This window comes from Camelina sativa, chromosome 16 (assembly GCF_030686135.1).
Source record: "Camelina sativa cultivar CO46 ecotype springtype chromosome 16, ASM3068613v1".
In the NCBI taxonomy this organism is placed as follows: Eukaryota; Viridiplantae; Streptophyta; class Magnoliopsida; order Brassicales; family Brassicaceae; genus Camelina; species Camelina sativa.
The window spans coordinates 24,019,440-24,040,313 of record NC_141895.1 but is presented as its reverse complement, the minus strand read 5'-3'; the positions used below and the strand labels follow the sequence as shown (position 1 = coordinate 24,040,313).

General features: G+C 36.2%; 6 protein-coding genes across 10 annotated transcripts; 1 reads left to right on the top strand and 5 right to left on the bottom strand.

The window, feature by feature from the left end:
* Positions 1-3,740: 3,740 nt before the first annotated feature.
* LOC104751641 (NAC transcription factor 32) lies at positions 3,741-5,090 on the bottom strand. Its single transcript, XM_010473637.3, has 3 exons — positions 4,730-5,090; positions 4,375-4,649; positions 3,741-4,291 (listed from the first exon to the last, which is right to left on the bottom strand). Exons 1-3 carry the CDS (start codon positions 4,896-4,898, stop codon positions 3,983-3,985), a joined length of 753 nt encoding a protein of 250 aa, XP_010471939.1. The 5' UTR covers positions 4,899-5,090; the 3' UTR covers positions 3,741-3,982.
* Positions 5,091-6,451: 1,361 nt separating this feature from the next.
* On the bottom strand, positions 6,452-8,606 carry LOC104751639 (proteasome subunit beta type-3-B). 2 transcript variants are annotated; one of them, XM_010473635.3, is made up of 7 exons: positions 8,466-8,606; positions 8,191-8,372; positions 7,961-8,068; positions 7,788-7,877; positions 7,380-7,464; positions 6,914-7,008; positions 6,452-6,801 (listed from the first exon to the last, which is right to left on the bottom strand). In XM_010473635.3, exons 1-7 carry the CDS (start codon positions 8,469-8,471, stop codon positions 6,753-6,755), a joined length of 615 nt encoding a protein of 204 aa, XP_010471937.1. In that variant the 5' UTR covers positions 8,472-8,606; the 3' UTR covers positions 6,452-6,752. The 2 variants fall into 2 exon arrangements, with proteins under 2 accessions (XP_010471937.1, XP_010471938.1); XM_010473636.3 differs by lacking the exon at positions 8,466-8,606 and having other exon boundaries at positions 8,191-8,378.
* A 376-nt stretch (positions 8,607-8,982) lies between these two features.
* LOC104751638 (caffeoylshikimate esterase) lies at positions 8,983-11,067 on the bottom strand. 2 transcript variants are annotated; one of them, XR_015583991.1, is made up of 8 exons: positions 10,698-11,067; positions 10,589-10,618; positions 10,371-10,500; positions 10,131-10,277; positions 9,921-10,051; positions 9,598-9,728; positions 9,411-9,509; positions 8,983-9,323 (listed from the first exon to the last, which is right to left on the bottom strand). XR_015583991.1 is itself a non-coding variant. In XM_087490595.1 (8 exons), exons 1-8 carry the CDS (start codon positions 10,953-10,955, stop codon positions 9,105-9,107), a joined length of 1,152 nt encoding a protein of 383 aa, XP_087346721.1. In that variant the 5' UTR covers positions 10,956-11,067; the 3' UTR covers positions 8,983-9,104. The 2 variants fall into 2 exon arrangements, 1 of the variants encoding a protein (XP_087346721.1); XM_087490595.1 differs by having other exon boundaries at positions 9,598-9,735.
* Positions 11,068-11,337: 270 nt separating this feature from the next.
* LOC104751636 (beta-galactosidase 16-like) lies at positions 11,338-16,038 on the top strand. 3 transcript variants are annotated; one of them, XM_019238387.2, is made up of 19 exons: positions 11,338-11,623; positions 12,055-12,150; positions 12,243-12,339; positions 12,474-12,540; positions 12,631-12,723; positions 12,815-12,958; positions 13,045-13,139; positions 13,229-13,334; positions 13,431-13,515; positions 13,596-13,714; positions 13,801-13,962; positions 14,043-14,224; positions 14,330-14,418; positions 14,509-14,618; positions 14,753-14,857; positions 14,944-15,051; positions 15,126-15,271; positions 15,362-15,725; positions 15,808-16,038. In XM_019238387.2, the coding sequence occupies exons 5-19, from the start codon at positions 12,637-12,639 to the stop codon at positions 15,916-15,918; spliced, it is 2,013 nt and encodes a 670-aa protein (XP_019093932.2). In that variant the 5' UTR covers positions 11,338-11,623; positions 12,055-12,150; positions 12,243-12,339; positions 12,474-12,540; positions 12,631-12,636; the 3' UTR covers positions 15,919-16,038. The 3 variants fall into 3 exon arrangements, with proteins under 3 accessions (XP_019093932.2, XP_087346717.1, XP_010471934.2); XM_010473632.3 differs by having other exon boundaries at positions 11,388-11,623; positions 12,243-12,355; XM_087490591.1 differs by lacking the exon at positions 12,055-12,150 and having other exon boundaries at positions 11,363-11,623; positions 12,243-12,355.
* On the bottom strand, positions 15,983-17,918 carry LOC104751637 (pentatricopeptide repeat-containing protein At1g77405). Its single transcript, XM_010473633.3, has one exon. It carries the CDS (start codon positions 17,526-17,528, stop codon positions 16,212-16,214), a length of 1,317 nt encoding a protein of 438 aa, XP_010471935.1. The 5' UTR covers positions 17,529-17,918; the 3' UTR covers positions 15,983-16,211.
* Positions 17,918-18,875, bottom strand: LOC104751635 (uncharacterized). Its single transcript, XM_010473631.3, has one exon. It carries the CDS (start codon positions 18,762-18,764, stop codon positions 18,057-18,059), a length of 708 nt encoding a protein of 235 aa, XP_010471933.1. The 5' UTR covers positions 18,765-18,875; the 3' UTR covers positions 17,918-18,056.
* Between the last annotated feature and the right edge of the window lie 1,999 nt (positions 18,876-20,874).

The window sequence follows — 20,874 nt, the reverse complement described above, 5'->3', positions numbered from 1 at the left end:
AAACTAATTAATGTTTCCACGTTATAAAACATGCACTAAATGCTATTCATATAGAGGCATATAGCTATCTATTGGTATTTTCTTTATTGAGAATTTCATTAGGCAGTGATTTGTGTTGGTTTTAAGTCTGGCTTTGTATTTTAGATGATCTACTATTCTTTATACACAGAGATCTCATGCAATGCAAGTCACAGCACAGCACAGGCTCCCAAAAATATTATAGTTTTAAAGTTTTAACGTAGGGAGAAAAAGATTCTCCTCAGTTTTAATTTAACCAAGGCGTCATCTCGGATCTGCGCGCAACTTAGTTAAAATATACGATATGTTGTTTGTCCAAGATGGAACTTTTCTAAGATATATATTCTTGTGTAACTCTTTTATTTTCTGGTGTAACGTGATTAATGTTTTCTATTTGCAAACGAAACTTCTATATGCTCTTATATTAGTTATACATTATTAGTGATATATAAGTATTCATATAAATAAACACACAACGTTATGAATGTGGATAACAGATTAACACTTTTTAATTAGTACGATCGTATCTGTGGTATGAATTGTCATGATTAATTAGTAGAATTGTAGAAACATATTTAAGAAAGTTAGATATGAGTGTTTAAACAGTTTGGTTGCTATTTGGAAACCAAACACGAATAATCTATATATAATAACAATCCGAAAAAATGCGACTAACAGTTGTGTTTTTTCGATCGTATCTTTTGGATATTTTTCGAAAAGTCGTGATGGATCATTCAAACAGTTATTTATGAAAAGTTACAACTGTTCACTGTAGAGTTGTGATTATTGAAACATTCGTATCTTTTGAAATCTATACATATTTGTCAGTTTGAACTGTTTTCATTTTTTTGCCATGAAACAAAATCAACTAAAATTTCAATCTCAACGGTTTATAAATTTTTCTAAATTACTTTCTAGCATTTATTCTTTTAAAAGTTAAGAAATTACTCTAATTCTTGATTTAACAAAAGACTTTTGGAATGATGAATATAACAACAATCCGAATAAATGCCACCAAAAATTGTGTTTTTTCAATCGTACATTTTGGATAATTTTCCAAAAAAATCTGTAAAAGAATTAGATTGTGTGGTTTACAAAAAGTTGTGATTGTTCATTATAACGGTTTTTTATAAAGTTGCAACTGTTCATTGTAGAGTTGTATTTATTCGAATATTCATATCTTCTAAAATCTATATATATCTGTCTGTTTGAACTGTTTTCATTTTTTTGTCATGATACAAAATAATATAAACTTGTAATCTCAACGGTTTTTACAGCTTTCTAAATTATTCTCTAGCATTCATTCTTTTAAAAGTAAAGAAATTCCTCCAATTTTGATTTAATAAAAGATTTTTGGAATGATAAATCTAATTTACAACTGTTAGTTAATTTTAGATATAAAAATTTAATGAAAATACCTCGAGTTTTTTGTCCAAGAGTTATATGGAGTATATAGTGAGTTTTTAAATTTGACTTTTCAACATGGTAATAAAGATGTATACTATTTAAAAGCAGTTTATATAGGTTATTAGGTATAAATATAATCCAGTGTAGACACAACAGTTGTGATGTTTCGTAGTACCTTTTCGTAAATTTTTTGTTTTTTAAAAAAAAATTGAAATTGTTGTATCTGTTCATTGTAGATTTACATTTGCGTCTATTTATCGTCACTTTTTTCTAAAAAATAGTTTATTATTTAAAAATAATAATAACAATCTGAATAAATGCAAACAACAGCTGCAATTTCTCGTAGTATTTTTTTGTAAAAAAAAAATATTTGTTTTTCTTAAAACTCAAACAATTGTATCTGTTCATTGTAGAGTTGTGTCTTTTCACTATATTTTATTCATATTTTTATCACAATTTTTAGTTCTAATAGGTGTGTATATTTAAATACTCATGTCTTTTGAACTTTTTATATATTTGTCTTTTCATCAATAACTAACAAATCATTGTTTGTTGAAACAAATTTTCCGTTTTGTGTTGAATCTAAATAATTTTGGATATTAATATCTAATATTCAAAGTTATTCTATAATCTAAATCAAATTTTAGAAATGATTATAGCGATAACGAAATTTAATAAACTTAATATAGAATTTACAGTTGTATCTATTTATCGTAAATTTCTCTAAAAACTATTTTCATTTATTTTATTTTGTTTTTAAAAGTTGTGTATTTTAATTTTAATTTTTCGTTGATACAGTTTCACTCACTATTAAATATATATTAATTATAATTATTTAATAGAAAATTATATTTACTCATTACAACCATTAGTTCAATATTTTCAGTTAAGATCACTTTGTTATAATGTTTTTTAATTGTAGCTCTTTATCATAATTTTTCATAAAATATCTTATATATTTATTATACTTTAGACAATGTTTTTTGCAAAGTTGAGTCTATTCTACATAATATTTTTTGTTATAAGTTTTCATTTTGATGGTTGTGTTTTTTAGTAACAGTTTATGTTTAATGTTTATGTATTCAAACTATTCTATTACATTCAAATGATTTTATAATGTATAATTTTATATTTTAAATTTTATTTACTTTTTTCTTAAATATTTACCTCGCAACATCGTGGGGGATATGAGTCCTAGTAGTAATAATAAACTAGTAGTATAAGTGTAAAGATAGATTTGGTTTTGTGAATTGAAAGTGAAGGTTGTAAGAGCAACAACTAACACACCTAACATGCACTTAAAAAACCCCACTCCCCCTGTGAGAGTGAGACCGACTGTATAATTTTTTCAGTTGGCAACAAATATGTCGGCCCCATCTTTTCTATTTTTAATACATATGTGACATCCACAGCTTCTAATTTTGATTTCACTTATTATTATTTATTTTTTTGTTAAAACACTTTGAAAAGATTATCATACAGATTATATACTCCATATATATACTCTCACGTTTTCTAAACAAACTTTGAATTGTTACACCATTTATAATCCAAAACCTTAATCTGTAATAAATTATTGGTATTTTCTAAGTCACAACTTATGAAAACTTGAAAACTACAGTTTAAAGCATAAATAATTTAGAGGACCAAGTAGAAAAAGATATCAAGAATTAATATAAAATCATTGCTAATTTGTATTTAATGTGATATGGTTACACTCTTAAGAATAAATATCAAAAATAAATATAAGAAAAATATCATTAAATTTCACTAGCTAGAAAAATCACGAAGATTTGTACCTTGTATATAATAATTAGATCGGTATTTCAAAAAAAACTTCACATTAAACAATATTCACGATTTCAGCCGTCGATTGTTTTCGATAGATGATACTGTTGATGTTGTAGTATTCGACCTTCGACTCCAATAAACAATTCAACCGGTTTAGAAAACTCGTGTCAAAATCTAATATATATATTTGAAATATATACAAAAGACAAAAACAAATTAAATTATAGCGAACAGTGAGATTTGTATGGATGCAAGTTGCAACGATAAGACTGTTATCTGCCAGACCCTACCATTACCGACAATTTTCCAATTCGACTCAGTCTGTATTAATCGGATCTCGAGCTTCTCTTTGCTATTCTCCTCCTCCCAACACTAGTTATCTATCTTCCAAAACATATAGTGTATACATTTTTTTTTTCTTATATCAGTTACCATTTTTAACTTCTATATAACACAACTAAAACTGTAGTTTCCGGTAGAAAAATCATAATTAAAATAATATATATATATATATAAGTGATGACTTAAAAATGAATTTGTAATGTTTCTTATTCCAGAATAGTTGGATAATATTGCTTTGGGAGCAATAATACAACACAGTAGCTCGTACTAACAGAGGAGAGAAACAAAAAAAGCCAAGGCCCAATTTGTTGCTGAAAAGCCCAACCCGTCACTACCCTTCTGGCCAGCTTGCGGCTTTCAAACCACCTAACCGCACGTGTCACTCAGTTTCCACTAAACTATTATCGCACGTGGAGGACAAACTTTAGAAAGTTCTCTGCTGCCGAACCACAAGTGGATCAAATGTCGACCACATCTGATTCCCGCCGCCCAATAGCCGTGAGACAATCTCGTTATCGGCTATGGCATCCACGTAATTGAACGAGAAATCAAGGGGATTACTCGACCGACCGTTGCTGTACGTGAATTCTGGCGACACCACTTGCTCCGAGTCCGAGCCGGCGACCAATCTCGCCACAGATTCCGGTGAACACGTGTCGTTCACGATCCCGGTCTGTCTCTTCTCGATGACACCTTTCTTGTTATATATACGACACAATACCCAATCGTCCAGCTGAAAATCAAAAACAAAACATATCCGGTTAGCTAAACCCGGTTCAGAATCATAATTCGGATATCGGTTTGTTCTTCGCTCACCCTTAGACTATTTTTCTTGCGGACCGACCGGTCAACGTCAGCGAGCCGGTATTCGTGCATAATCCAGTTGGTTTTCTCTCCGTTGGGAGGTTTTCCGGAGTAGAACACTAGAGCCTTCTTGATACCGACCGGTTTAGGACGACCTATCGGTTTATCAGCACCGGTAGCTTTCCAATAGCCAGTACCAGCTGCACGGTTCGGTCTCGAACCGTTCGGATACTTTCGATCTCTCGGTGAGAAAAAATACCACTCCTTTTCACCGTACAAAGCCATGTCTGTTTAAATTGTATTTCGGTTTGTTAAATTATTAAACCGGTTAATTGTATAGTGTGATTCAAAAGAGAAAGAAACGTACCGGGAAGGTCCCAAGGATCATATCTGTACAAATCGAGTTCGGTGATGATCGGTGCAGGGATCGGCTGCGACGCGCATTTACGACAGAGATACATGAGTACGAGCTCTTCATCCGTCGGATGAAATCTAAAGCCAGGTGGAAATTGCAAATCGGCCCCAAGTTTCATCATAATTTACCTTCTTCCCCCTCTAATATATTGTTCCTCTTTGTTTATAGCAAAGAAAGAATCAGGTAGATGTTTGAAACTTCTGAAGCAATGAAGCCAGATGACTATATAAGACGAACGACGTGGACACCTGGCGGCTATACAAGGCCATAGAGTTGTTTGGAATGAGAATCTGAACAAAATTAGATAAAATGTGAATAGTGGAAGATCCATTTTGAAATAGTAGTAGATGGAGAGGGGACACGTGGCGAACGGTAATGTAGGTAGGTTTTGTCATTGCTTACGTCAGACTATTTGGAATGTAGCGGTCCGAAAGGCATGTCAATTTTGGGAAAGAGCGATGAAGAGTCGACACGTTCGATATCACGCGTGTACCTACTTTCCTAAAGGAGACCCAACGGCGACCGTATCTCTCATTGAGTTTTCAAGGCTTTGCTCTTTTCGATCTTTATATTAAAAAGTTTTTGTATTATTACACTTTTTAGTGTACATTATATCCGCCGTAATTAAAAAGTAACGATCCTCTTATTTTAGATACTAGAGTCTCTGAATCTATTCCACTTGTGGATTTTAAAGTGTAACCCTCTCTATTGTCTGTAACATTACTTTTACAATCAAATTCGAGATATATTTAAGTTTCTTTCTTTATAATCCACGCATAAGTCGATGATTTAGCGTACACTAAAGGCGAAAAAGAAGGAATATCAGCTGTAGATTTTTCATGTTTTCTAAAAACCATCTCATCATAGTTATCAACTTATGCTAATCCCACTTACCTCTGTCATTTTCTCTATATAGACTATATATAGAGCCGCCTGTGCCACCTAGTAGATAAACGCTTGGATCTTTGCCACGTGGAGCCGCAATGTAAGTTCTGCCGCTTTTTATTTTGGTGGGTTGAATTTGATAAAAAGCTCAAAAGTGGCCGAAGACGGACGTAGAAACGTGGCCGGAAGTGGATGGTCCATGGAATTATAATTTAAATGATGAGATGCATGAATTTACGAGCATCGGCTCATGATTGCCGCCTTGCCGGAACACACAAAAGAACACCACCACCGAGAGAAAAATCAGGTCGGCAGGATTTACTTTATATTCGTGTAACGACCAGAACTAATGCACATGCCACGTACGTGCTTTCTAATACATCATCGCATTGCGTATATTTTCACGCGTTTGCCATGCGTACTTAGCCGCTCAGGCTCAATCTAAATGCCATACATAGAACCAGGACACGAGACTTATTCACGATGTGATAAAACCATTATCGGTGTTAATTGATGCTTTTGTTTGTTTCGCCGTCGCAAATGATAAACAATCAAATCTTCGACTTGTAGTTACTGACCTGCTATTTCTGATTCGTTTCTATTTGTAGTACTAGCAAGTGTTCACCAAATCATGTTTATATCGTAGTTTTTGTATGATCGATAACCAAATTATGGTTCAAGAGATTTTGGTGACATGTTAATCCAAAACGATTAGTAACAAAATGTTATTTTTTCAAAAGCACCCAAATTTCTTGTCAGAAATTTATCAGAGACTGTAAACAAACATGATTTGCTAAACAGTATCAACCTTGAATATCAAACCAGAAATCTGGAACACTTGGGCACACATTTAAACCAGAGAACACAACAAGGTACATTGAATGGTCGAGTAATTGGAACAAGACAACAAGTGTTACTCTTCATTTTTTTCTAACTCTATCAGTTGCAAATTAAAAATCCCAAAAGAAGGAACCCAAAATATCCAGTATCAGACAAGTAACAGTTACTATGAGACGAGATAGTTCTTCTACTGAACCAAATAAAGGGGATAAAACTGAACTTGGGACAAAGGTAGATATGTGATTTCAGATCAATCCATCCTTCCCTTGAGAATTTTCTCCTTGATCTCATTTGGTGTTCTGAATAACATCACCAGTAAAATGTTACTATTTATATGATACATTCCCCTCGAAGCAAGTGTAGATGACGCAAGATGTGAAAACAAGAAGAAGATAGGAGAACAAAACTTACACAACGTAGACATGTCCTCCCCATCCACTCAGACAATCACGGTCAACTGAAGAGAGAAGTGCTTGTGAGATTGTCTCAAACAATTCCTCAGCTTCCTGAAAATCAATTTATTCGAGTCGAGTTAAGATATGCTTTTGAATTTAATCAAGTCTGTTACAATGCACTTCCTAGAAAGATGCCATTTAAATTATAGCAGGAAGTCACAGCAGTATAACTCAAACACGAGTGAATTTGAATCACCTCCTTCCTAAGCCAAATGAAGATATCCAAGGGAAATCTATTGGAGTACTGTCATCTATAAGCAGCAATATGCACACAAATATTCCTACCAAATCTAGATACTACAATAGAATTCTTACACAAGAAGGGTTTTACCAAGCTTTCCAGTGATCTTAGCAATAGAAGACTTTGGGTTTTCAGTGATCTAGTATAACAAAGAAGTAGTTTTTTCTTTTACGGCACATACCATATCTGGTTTGAACATGGCTTCACAGGCACCATATAGCGATTCTGAAGCAGTTCCAGAGACAACAAAATCTTTTGCTAACTCCCTGCATTTAGAGAATATAACTATCAAGGCATGCACGCGATTGCAAATTTGCAGCTATCAAGTTCAGTAAACTCTCAACTATAGCAGAAAATCAAATTTGAAACAGCTCAAGACATGTAAAATAAGTCCACTCATATGACATACATACACTGCATTGGATGACAAACGAGCAGAACAATATTTCAACAAAAATCCAAATACCAATTGACAACCATTCTAGCTCACCAAGCAAGTTTCAGGATTACACTCACTGACTAACTAAATTAAATAACATTAGATATCATAGGAGACTAAGGAAAGTAAGGAAGTGTCAAGTGAGCATACTTGGCTCCAATCGAATCCATAGTGCAGATGAAAGGTTTGTTATCGTCTCCCAAGCCAGCAATCACAGGTTGGCACAAGTAAGGACCAAATCTGAAGTGAAGAAGTTACAAGGAATCAGATTGATCAAGGTTAACTAGGAACTAGCAACAAATGGGAGAAGACATTTCACTAACCTTTTCTCATAAAGAATAGCAGATACAAGACTAGCGAAAGTTTCTGGCTTCATGTCTCTTTCTTCCCTAAGCTGATATAGCTTATGTCGAAATACAAGTCGCTGGTACCTTCAGCATTCCCAAAGACAAACAAAAGAAAAACAAAGCCCTAAATTTTGTAATTCACCTAAAATTCTGGGAGGAGGAAATAAGAGTATACATATGAAGATGGAATAGTGAAAAGAGTTTACAATGTCTGGACATCGGTAGCGAGACCGGAAAGTCCGATGAAGAGATGATCGTGGATCTTGGAGATTCTCTGAAAATCGGTAGCTATGGTCTGTAGCTGCACACCAAGCCTCCGATCACTAGCTATAGCGAAACAGTTCTTCCCAACCATAGCTACGACGGCACTTCCATTGTACTCGAAGATCTGCATCACCAATCCATCATTCAGTATCAATCATTGCGCAAAAACAGACAAAAGTGTCGAAATTGAAAGACAAATTCGGGAAGGAACACTTACCGACATCGGATAAATTAGGGTTTATTACAGAGTGAAACTTTGGGAGTTTTCCTAACGGAGAAGAAATCTGAGCAAGAGCGGAGCTAAAATAGTAAAGTCGACGGTGGTGGTGGCTTGGACGAAAATCTAAGAGGTTTTGTTTTGTTTCTCTTATTAATGGGCCTCTCTATTATTGGGCTTCAAAATACAAAAGCCTACAAGTTATTTTGAAGCCTACTAATAGACAGGCCCATTAATAAGAGAAACAAAACCATTTTTTTTTTTGGTCTCTGACTCTCTTGTTATTTTTCTAGTAAAATTAACCAAAATTCTAGAAGTGGTTGAGTATCCTCAAACCGGACTTATTTGGACAGTGAAGGTGCAACGATCTGCTCTCACGGATCACGGTAGCATGAATGACATCGTGGAAATAGCACAATTTGAATTTTCAGGTTTAGAACTTTGAACAGTCCTCAATTTGATTCTGAGGTTGATGTAGCACTAGAGGCACTAGCTAAGCTAGAAAGGGCCAATGTTGTGTGTTCAAGGTATAAGCCACGGACTTTTATTTTTTTTCCGTATGTTATTTATCGCAGAGACTCTACAGTTTTCAGAAGACAGTTATATAAATATAGGATTGTGGAGATATAATATCTAACTTTACTTGGGAGCAACGCGGGCATCGAGCCAAGCAACTATGTCGTTGATTACGGTGAAAATATTTTCGTCTGTATCACCTTCTAGAATGCAATGGAAGCCACCTGGATAGAGTTTTAAAGTCTTGTCTTGGCTGATTGCATTGTCGTGAAGGAATTTGCTCACTCTTGGATCTGTGACTTTATCAGCGTCTCCATGAAGTATCAACAGGGGCAACGAGACCTGCAACATAGAAAAGACACAAGTTATTAGAGATGCGCCAGTCTGTGATAAGAGCTTTACTTTATTTCTTTGGTTCCACACACTAACCTTGTCAACTTGCATCTCAATGTCTCTTGTCGCATTTAGAAGTTCAACAGCGGTTTTCAAACGCGTCTGATCATCGTAGCAAATCACATCATACTCGCACTGAATCCACAGAGAACAAAAACATGGAAGAGGAAGTCAGCAAAAATGCTTCAGAAAGTGTTCCATTGAAAATCTAAAGAGAAAATACCAATTTTCTTTTACTCGGGTCTCTGAAGAACAGCTCGCTCAAGTCTTTCTTTGGAAAGAGCTTTGCTTTCGGAAATAGTGTCGACATCAAGATTAACGTCTTCAAGACTAGCGGAGAAGGTTTTACATCTTCTGAAATCTTGAAACAACTCAAGGTCAGTCAGGTATTTCAAACATGAACTAAGTAGATGCAATATGTGAATACAAATACTCTAAAACTCTATTAGTTGATTTCAGTAACAAACTCTCCATAACTCAATTACATCCTAGCACTAGAGGCAAACATAAGATACTTTTAGAAGGTTATGAAGGGATTAGATTTACCTTACACATAGGAGCAACTAGGATAAGACCATCCCAAGCTTGAGGTTCTTTCAAATGAATTTTCAAGGCAACAGCTCCTCCCATTGACTGTCCAAGCAGGAACCGGGGCAAGTTTCTCAATTCAGGTCTCCCTAAGAATCAAACAAACTAAAGTAAAAAACCAGAAAAAAAAAGCAAGATCCGACACAAAAGCAATAACAGGTACAATACCTTTCATTTTGGAGAACTGTTCAATACAATTTCCAGCTAAGTCATCAAAACTTGGAATGTGACCATGTAAACCATCTGAAAGACCAAAACCAGGATGGTCTACAGCATAAACTCCATAACCAGAACCTGCTATTTGCTTTGCTATACCTGTGAAAAAAAAAAACCATAAATAAAATTCTTACATATAACAAAACAAGACCCTTTCCAACTAATGATATAAGTAAGAGATATCAAACGAACCATCGAAGAAGAAAGTGCAAGTGCTTCCATAGCCATGACAGAAACACACCGAAGCTTTGATCTCGTCGCCTGATTTGGGCAACCAACTCTTGCAGAAAATTTCTTCCCCTTTCCAATTTCTCTCATACCACTATCATTTATACACCAAAGAAAGATTTAAGAACTACTTTTGACTTTGCATATCCATCGGTAAATAAACATAAAATCACTGCGCTTACCTCCTCAGTTCTGATCCCAATCGGAGCTTCCTGTCACCAGATCCAGATTGATTAGAAAAAGGAGATGATGTTAAGATTTTGCTAGTGAAAATTAAAGAGTCAATGCAACCTTGAACAAGCAGTGATCGAGCTGAAGCTGAAAGTCAACAAAAGCAGAACGGGCTAGTCTTCGTGCTGGAGCTTGATCTAAGTTCTGTGAAGCGATCAGATTCAGCTCGTCGCTCACTCCATCGATCGGAGATCGTTTCGCGCAAACAATCGCCGGCGCCAATCGCCGAGTGATGGCCAAAGAACTCCTATATCGGAATTGGAAAGGGGAGAGAGTAGAGGAGGCAGTATCAAAACGGGAAGTTAAAGCACGATCCATGGATTCAATCCAAGAATCGAATCCCCAGATTTGGGGAAGAAGACGAAAAGAGTCTTAATTAATTTTGTGCGGGAAATTTCTCACGTGCAACACGTGCGTTTATACACGTTTGACGACGACTCTTTCTTCTTCTGTCTTGAGTCTTCTACTTCATTCAACAACCAGATTGATTGATCGACGTCAACCGGTTCGACCGTGACCCGAAATCAGTCAAACCGGTTCTATATGCGGTAGTAAATACAAAAAACCCGGTTCTTGGATTTTGCTCCAGCTTATTGATGGGCCTCGGCGTTCTTGGGCTTTCAGATCACACGTCATAGTTTTTTTTTTTTTTTTTTTTTTAATTTTACGATTTACTCAGTAACTGTCACTATATTAAACCGGGATTTAAAAGGAAAAGAAAAAAAAGAACCTTTATTGAGATTCTGCTGCAGTGTCACGCTGAACTATAAAAACTCTGTAGAATCATCAAACGTCAGTGTTTTCTTTTTACATAAGAAATGACGAATTCTCACTATTCGCTAGTTTTGATCATTCTCATCATCGTGGCGGTTGTAGTAGCCGGAGACGCCGCGAACGTAACCTACGACGGGCGATCGTTGATCATCGACGGCAAACATAAGATCCTTTTCTCCGGCTCCATCCATTATACTCGCAGCACTCCTCAGGTATTCTCTCTCTCTCTCTCTCTCTCTCTCGCCGTCTCCAACTTTGTATCCGTTTTGTAACGTCGTATGAGTTTAATTTCTTCAAATTTCCCGACGAAATCACGCCGATCAGTCACGTGAATTAGCACACTAGGTCTGCGGCAGGTTTCGAAGACGAAATACGTGAGCCGTTAGAGCAGAGAGAGAGAGAGAGAGGATAAGATCGTCTTTTGACTCTTTTTCCAATTTATCTCGACTAGGCCGGTTATAACTTTGTTCAATTTTCGAGATTGAGTACTCTTATTTTCTGACATATTCTTATTCGACCCCAAATATTCTGAAATTATTAAAATCTCCTATTAAATCGTATATGCCTTAATGATTTGGCGGGATCGCTTCTTCTTCTTCTTCTTCTTCGTCGGCAAAGTATTAATGGAAGTCGGAACTTGCAGATGTGGCCGTCCTTGATAGCAAAGGCAAAATCAGGAGGCTTAGATGTAATAGACACTTATGTGTTCTGGAACATTCACGAGCCGCAACAAGGACAGGTTCGTCACTCTCTCCTCTCTCTCTCTACACGTACGACACCATATATAATATAAGGTTATGCGATTGATGTATATTGTGATCATATCTGCAGTTCGATTTCGGTGGACGACGTGATATAGTGAAGTTCATCAAGGAAATACAAGCGCATGGCTTATATGTCTGTCTTCGGATTGGACCTTTTATCCAGGGTGAGTGGTCTTATGGGTATAATATTTTTCTTCTTCTTCTTTTGGCCATTAGATCGTTCATATATATTTCTGATTAGTTTAAAGCCAAGTTTCGTGGAGTTTAATTTTAGGTTTTTACAATAACACATTTGCAGGGGTTTGCCTTTCTGGTTGCATAATGTCAAAGGGATTGTCTTTAGAACAGATAATGAGCCTTTCAAGGTATTCATATTTTTACTGAACTCAAATGGCTTCTATACATACTTGATACTTCTATGTTTTTTTTTAAGAAGATAACATTTTTATTTGCAGTATTACATGAAGAGATATGCACAAATGATTGTTAAGCTGATGAAATCTGAAAAGTTGTATGCTTCCCAAGGAGGGCCTATCATACTCTCGCAGGTTTGACATTTTGTTTTTTTGTTTTTACATCTATGTTTCCTTCAAAGTTGTTTGTTTTCCTGTGATCTCAGAGTTATGTACGCAAAAACAGATTGAGAACGAGTATGGGATGATAGCTAGAGCTTTTCGACAAGATGGGAAATCATATGTCAAATGGGCAGCAGAAATGGCTGTGGAGCTTGAGACAGGAGTGCCATGGGTCATGTGCAAGCAAGATGATGCCCCTGACCCTGTGGTTAGTTTGTTTATACGTTTGTTCTGCATTGTGGCTCATTATATGCCATTTTTAGCCATCATCTTATGGTTTCTATGTTGCATCAGATTAATGCTTGCAATGGGAGGAAATGTGGAGAAACATTCAAAGGACCCAATTCACCTAACAAACCTGCAATATGGACTGAGAACTGGACGAGTTTGTATGGTCTCCTTTTCCATTTCACTACATTGCTGTTTGCTTTCCAGTTCCAAAATATGTAATTAACTTTCAGCTGCTCCCTTTGTATAGTTATCAAACATATGGCGATGAACCACTGATAAGGTCAGCTGAGGATATAGCATTTCAGGTCGCTCTATTCATAGCTAAGAACGGAAGTTTTGTAAACTACTATATGGTACTATTTCCAGTCTCACTCTCTTTTTCTTTTAAAAATCTCTACTGTATAATAGAAGCAAGAGTAATACTGATTTGACACTATATCTTATTCTAGTATCATGGAGGAACAAACTTCGGGAGAAACGCTTCACAGTTTGTGATCACCAGTTATTATGATCAGGCTCCACTTGATGAATATGGTATATTTTTCAAGCCATTCACACTTAATGAAAGTAAAACATACATGGTTGGTGACACCTAAAGGAATTACATGCTGTAGGATTACTTAGGCAACCAAAATGGGGACACCTAAAGGAATTACATGCTGCAGTTAAGTTGTGTGAAAAGCCTTTACTTTCTGGACTGCAAACTACAATATCATTGGGAAAGCTACAAACTGTAAGTACATTCTAACCAACAGTATCTTCTCCTGTTTGATATCATGAAGAATATTGGAACAGTGATCTTTATGTCTTATTTAACAGGCCTTTGTGTTTGGGAAGAAGGCAAACCTATGCGCTGCCTTACTTGTGAATCAAGACGAATGCGAAGCTACTGTGCAGTTTCGTAATTCTTCATATCTCTTGTCTCCAAAATCTATAAGTGTCTTGCCAGACTGCAAGAATGTAGCCTTCAACACTGCCAAGGTAAGCTCATACGTCAAGATTTATTTTAAATGCAGTTTTCTTGTGATGATGCATTCATTTGTATTTTGTGGTGTGGATAGGTCAATGCGCAATACAGCACCAGAACAAGGGAACCAAGACAAAAGTTGTCGTCTCCTCACATGTGGGAGGAGTTTACAGAAACTGTCCCAAGTTTCAGTGAAACGTCAATACGGTCAGCGTCTTTGCTTGAGCACATGAATACAACACAGGATACCTCCGACTATCTGTGGCAAACAACTAGGTAAATCCAATTATATCCCGTAAGATATACAGCATTTGTCAAGATATATAAGTAGTATATTCTGTGTTGGATATTCTAAGTTATATTGTTTCTCTGGGAATAAAGGTTTCAGCAACCTGAAGGAGCTCAATCAGTTCTTAAAGTCAATCATCTTGGACATGTTCTACACGGCTTTGTTAATGGGAAGTTCATAGGTATGCCTTTTTACCGTTGAATCCTACTCAAAGTTAAAGGTTTTATGGCATCATAAAAGTTAAATGCTTCTAAGTTTGAGTTCTCTGTAGGTTCTATGCACGGAACTTACAAAGCGCATAGATTTTTGCTAGAGAAAAATGTGTCATTGAATAATGGCACAAATAACATCGCATTACTCAGCGTAATGGTAGGGTTACCGGTGAGCCCCAATCTTTTCTTCTGAACTTCTTCAATTTGCTCCAAACAGAGTACTTCTAGATCAGTATTTGTAGCAAATATCAAAAAACCATATGGAGTACATTATTTCTGACGCCGTATCTCTTTGGAACACAGAATTCAGGGGCACATTTAGAAAGGAGAGTCGTTGGATCACGGAGCGTAAAGATTTGGAATGGAAAACATTCACTGTACTTCAACAACTATAGTTGGGGATATCAGGTAAAAAAATTTCTGAGTTTTATTCTTCAACAGAACTTAATTATCTCCTTTAGGTTAACTGATACTGGCTCAATATCGTTGTGGAGGTTGGGCTGCAAGGGGAGAAATTTCATGTTTACACAGAAAATGGGGCGGCAAAAGTTCAGTGGAAGAAGTACAGAGACTCCAAAAGTCAGCCTCTAACTTGGTACAAGGTAGAACAACAGATTAGTAAAATAGTACTAGTTCAATATATTACTTCATTCTCTGAGATATTTTATTTCTATAGGTGTCATTTGACACACCAGATGGGACAGATCCGGTGGCCTTGAACTTAGGATCAATGGGAAAAGGAGAAGCTTGGGTGAATGGTCAGAGTATTGGTCGGTACTGGGTATCCTTTCATACTTTCAAAGGGAACCCTTCTCAGATATGGTAGGATATATCTGTTCACTCTCTTATATGAATTATCTTGTTATATGAATTAAATGTTATTCTTTGAAGCTATGTTCTCCTCTTTTTTAGGTACCATATACCGCGATCTTTTCTTAAACCCAGTAGTAACTTACTAGTCATTTTGGAAGAAGAAAGAGAGGGGAAACCCCTTGGTGTAACTATAGATACAGTATCAGTCACCGAAGTCTGTGGTCATGTCTCCAGTTCACATCCTTCTCCTGTGATTTCTCAGAGAAGAAAAAGCCACAACCGAAAAAAACACAGACATCTAAAACACCAGTATGATAGGAGGCCTAAGGTTCAGCTCCAGTGTCCTAACGGCAGGAAAATTTCGAAGGTATTGTTTGCAAGCTTTGGTACTCCAAATGGAAATTGTTGGAGCTATTCCGTTGGAAGCCGTCACTCACCCAAATCTTTGGCAGTTATTGAGAAGGTAGCTACTATTTTTCCTGTGAATTCTGCCTTTTTGCTGAAATCATAAAGCTCAAATAAGAGTTTCTTGTAAATGTATGTAGGCTTGTCTCAACAAGAGTAGGTGTTCTGTACCAGTCTGGAGCAAAACATTTGGAGGAGATGCATGTCCACAAGCTGTTAAATCCCTGCTGGTTCATGCTCAATGCTCATGAGAGTGCAATTCTTTAGTATAGTTTTCTGTTACTTTTTTTTCTTCTCTTTCTTATTGTGACCAAATAACAAACGTATTAATGAAATATTACAGAAGCACAATACAAGGTTTGAGTTACATAGTGGTTAGATCTTCCGGTGGCTAAGGCTTAAACTAGGTCTACAATTAGTATTTCAATCAAACTATCTAATGCATCATGAAAGCCATGAAAATTTTGAGCAGGAATCATTCCATCTGTCAGATTTCCTCCATTGCAGAATTTTCATAAACTTCAATCTCGTGAAAACCCGGTTTTCAGACAATCTCTTTTCGAGCCATGATCGGTTTGATCCTCATGACTCTTCTACATCTCTCTTCTATTCTTTCTCTCATTCTCTTATGCAGCTCTTCATCAAGTGTATCCGCCATTCCTTCTGAAGACAGAGCATCCAACACCAACTTATATGTATACTCTCTTGGAACCAACCCGGCCTCCACCATCTCCACTACCAAATCCCGAGCCTCGGCCGCTCTCCTGGTCTCAACAAGAGCGTGTATTAGCGGCGTGTACGTGCTTGGACCAGGTACACCATGACCCATCTTCTTCATTGTCCTCATCATCTCGACTGCACGTTCTATCTCATTAGTAACACTATAATACCTTATAAAAGAATTATAAGTCACCTGATTCGGAACACATCCTCTCTTCTTCATATCTTCAAACAGCTCTAAAGCCCGACCAATACGATTCGTTTTGCAACATCCATCGATCAAGCAATTGTAAGTCACCACATCGGGTACAAACCCTCTGAAGAGCATTTCCCTAAACATTCGATTAGCTTCCCACATCCTTCTCCTTATAGCCTTTCTACACCCGGTATGCATTCCATATCTACAATAGGAGCTTATCAAAATGGTGTATGTATAGATGTCTGGAGGGTATCGAAAACCCGGTAACTGCATCTGATCCAACAGAAATCGAGCTTTTTTGAAATTCCCAACTCGACAAAGAGCATTGATGATTGTATTGTAAGCATAAACATCAGGTTTGCAATGATACTCCTTCATCCTATAAAACGTAGCTAATGCCTCTTTCACAAAACCTTCTTCTCCTAGGCATTTCATCAAACACGTTACAGACGCTGTGGTAACCACATTTTTCCCATTCTCTCTTCTAGAGACTTGCCGGAGAAAATCCCAGAGACCAGTAAAGTCGTTGCCTTTAGCCAATAGACAAGCCATATCTCTACAAGTGACCTCATTATGATCAAACCCGAAATGGGTTTCGATCCAAAAGAAGAAATCCATAGCTTTCTGCAACCCGAGTGAAACTTTCTTAGGATCCATATATGCGGCGGGACCTAGAAAAAGGACTTCGGAACGGCGTCGTTGCGATTCTTCACGGAGGTTTCTCTGCTTTAACGGTGACCGGTGACGAAAACCCTTTTGCCGACCGATGGATCGTGGGGAGATGAAGAAGAATCTTGGGATTGAGCGGAGAACATCGGAAACGAGCTGCTGAGACCATGGATTCGCGACCGTTGAAGAAGCGAGAACGGCGTCGAATGGACGGTTCTGAATCATGGCGGCGATGAGCTGATCAATAATGCGGTTGCATTGCGACGGTTTCATGGTCTCCTCCTACTTGGCTGCTACTTCGAGTTTCGTTAACAAACTCAGGAACACATATCTCCGAACTTTTAAAAATATTCCCATTTTGCCTCATACTTTTAAATTGACCGATTTCGACCAGTCACTTGTAATTTTTAAGTTTTTAATTACTAGTAGAAATTTGTTTTGTATTATTATTATTTTTTTTTCTTCTGTAGTTCAAATTAGCTTGGAGAAGAAAAAAAAACGTTTGGTTAGAAAGTTCTCTTTTAAAATCAAAATAAGATGATTCTAATATTAGAAAAAATTAATTTTACTACATTTTATATCTTACAAAGTTACAATTTCTTCCCGCACTCAAAACTTCAAAATTGTGAAAACTCCAATGATATTAGATATAGGACCCTAAACTTTATAAAAAACTCATTTATAGCCCAAGAGTTTCGCTTTAATTTGAATAAAGCGATTCAATTCAAGCTTTTTTTTCCTTGGTTCGGATGGCTAAAGAACCGACCACGAGCCATTGCATTGAATTGAAAACTCTAGTGCTCAAAAGAGCCCAAAGCCGACCCACTCAGCTTCGTTGGTGATTCGTGGTGAGAATCGGAGAGAAGAGAAGGACGACTTGGGAGAGTCCCATCTTGGTGAAACCGATCTCCGGCTAGAAACAGTCCACGGCGACATCGTCTCCATATCGGAGCAGTAATATTCATTCTCCGATCTCGATCGGTTTTTTCTCCGACTACTACCACCGCCCTTGTTCTTCCTCAGCCTAAACTTAGGCGACGGGAAACATCCAAATCCGGCGATGGCAAAATCGGAGCTTTGTTCGGGTTCGGGTTCGGATCCGGGTTGGATTCGGTTTGGGCGTTGGGGCTGCCACCGTTCCGAGAAAGCTCGCGGAGATGATCGGAAAGAAGGTCCCGGGGAGTAGAATACAGAAGGCGACGACGGCGTTGGTGGTGGCTTTAGCTTCGATGGGGTAGTAGAAAAAGGAGTGAGAGGAGATAAAGGACGGGTTTTTGAGTTGGCGATGAAAGAAGACGACGGCGGAGATAACGCCGGCGGGTAAAGCGGCTGAGAGTGTGACAATGGTTTTAACCGGAGAGGGGATAGCTTCTTTGGAGGGTGAAGAAAAGGAGTAGTGGTGTTACCGGGTTGAGGAATTCGGGTTTTGGGTACACCGGGTCGGATCTCCCAGCTGAAAGGTATAGTTCCTGGTCTCTTGAATGAATCATCAACATCGACAATGGCCATTTGAATTTCTGTTTTTTTTTGCTCTCAAGAAGAAGAGATAAGACACCAAAAAACAGAGACAGAGAGAGATGAGACTTTAGAGAGTTGGAATAAGAAGGATTGAGTTTAACGTCTTTATATGATGAGAGTGGAGAGAGAGAGAGAGAGAGAGAGAAAGAGAATGAGAGTGATGAGAGGCGAGATTAGAGGAAGATAGGAGTGGGTGGCGGGAGGGATTAGAGAAGTTTATCTCTGTGTAATTTGACTTGGTTTCAATTGGTCCCTAGCCTTTTTTTACTTATAAAACTTTTCAATTATGCAATGGTCACCACAATGTATAATTGTATATAAATAACCCACACCAAGTTCTTTACTTTATTAGAAAACAAAAATACATCTTCAATCTAAGGTCAAGAGACCTACCTATTACTTTGAACATTACAAATTTAGAACCCGATACAAGGGCAATATACTAGAACAAACCGATAGGTTATTCAATTATTGACAATCACAAAAGTCAATCAGAACTCTTTATTTAATTCATCTTTTGGTATATGTTTATGATAATCTATGTATGTGTTGACGACTTTTTAAAGTTTTTATAATAATAAGATCGACAGAATTAAAGGCCTATAATAAGTTTTTATAATAATTAGATTTTAACCATGTACCGCGGGAAAATACATTTAAACTAAAATATGAAAATTATAAGCTGCATTTTTTTGTTAATTTTTGTTTAATTTATTTAGTGTTTAAAATTGTATAAGTGTATTTTGATAGTTAATATTAGGATTTAACTCGTAGTATACAGAGAAATAATTTATTTTTACATAATCATAATTTAATCAAGTTAATTAAATATGTCTAATATTTTAATATTGATAAATACTTTTAATGAATAATTTTGTACTACCAAAATAATGATATTTCAAATTTACATTAATACTAATCTAAACCGTGAAGCTATATAACCCCGTGAATTTGAATGATAGACCAAAAATAAAATAAGAAGTATTGTACCGAGAGAAAAGTAAACAAAAAGAGGGGGAGAGACATTTATAAAGCATAAAAACTTTTAAAAAGTCAGCTATTTTAGACTGTTTTCCATCAGCAAAAGAACGTAGAGGTCACAATCTTATCTTTCAGCTGTGGCATGGGATGATGGGAGGCATAGGAACTGCTCCAGATTTGGTGATCACTCCATGACATCTCGACATATTTCATCACAGTTGTATATGTGCAGCTGCCAAATGAGCATAGCAAATAGGTGCATCTTTTTGTGTTGCTGGTGATACTAACTTGAGAATAGGGGTCAACATTATTTATAGGTGGATATATTCAACTTATAGGTGGACATATTCAACTTAATCTCATTAATCACCACATTCAATTCTAAAATACTATAATTTTGTCCCAAATTCCTATATATAAAATCTAAAAACAAATTAATTAAAACAAATTAATAACTATAAAATCGCATAATATATATATGGGAATATGCCAAGTTTATATTATTAGATTAATTTTGATTGATTTTAAGTCATTAATTTTTTTAATATGATTTTATATATAGAAATTCGGGACAAAATTATTGTATTTTAGAATTGAATGTGGTGATTAATTAGGAAGATAGAAAATCAGCTGATTTATAGGCTCCTCATAAATTTATATTTAAAATCGATTATTGTAAAGAATTTGTAGAGAGATTTTAGGAGAATGAAATTTGGAAATTTTATTTCAGATTTAATAAGGAGACAAATTAGGAAATTTTTGTTTTTGTTAATGGAAAAGAGTTGAAATGATTTTTTTTTGTTTTATAATTTTATTAAAGAAAATATTAAATTATAATGGCATGAGATGTAAATAATTCTCAACTTCAAGCCTTCTTTGCTAAAGTTGCCAAATGAGCATAGCAAATAGGTGCATCTTTTTGTGTTGCTGGTGATACTAACTTGAGAATAGGGGTCAACATTATTTATAGGTGGATATATTCAACTTATAGGTGGACATATTCAACTTAATCTCATTAATCACCACATTCAATTCTAAAATACTATAATTTTATCCCAAATTCCTATATATAAAATCTAAAAACAAATTAATTAAAACAAATTAATAACTATAAAATCGC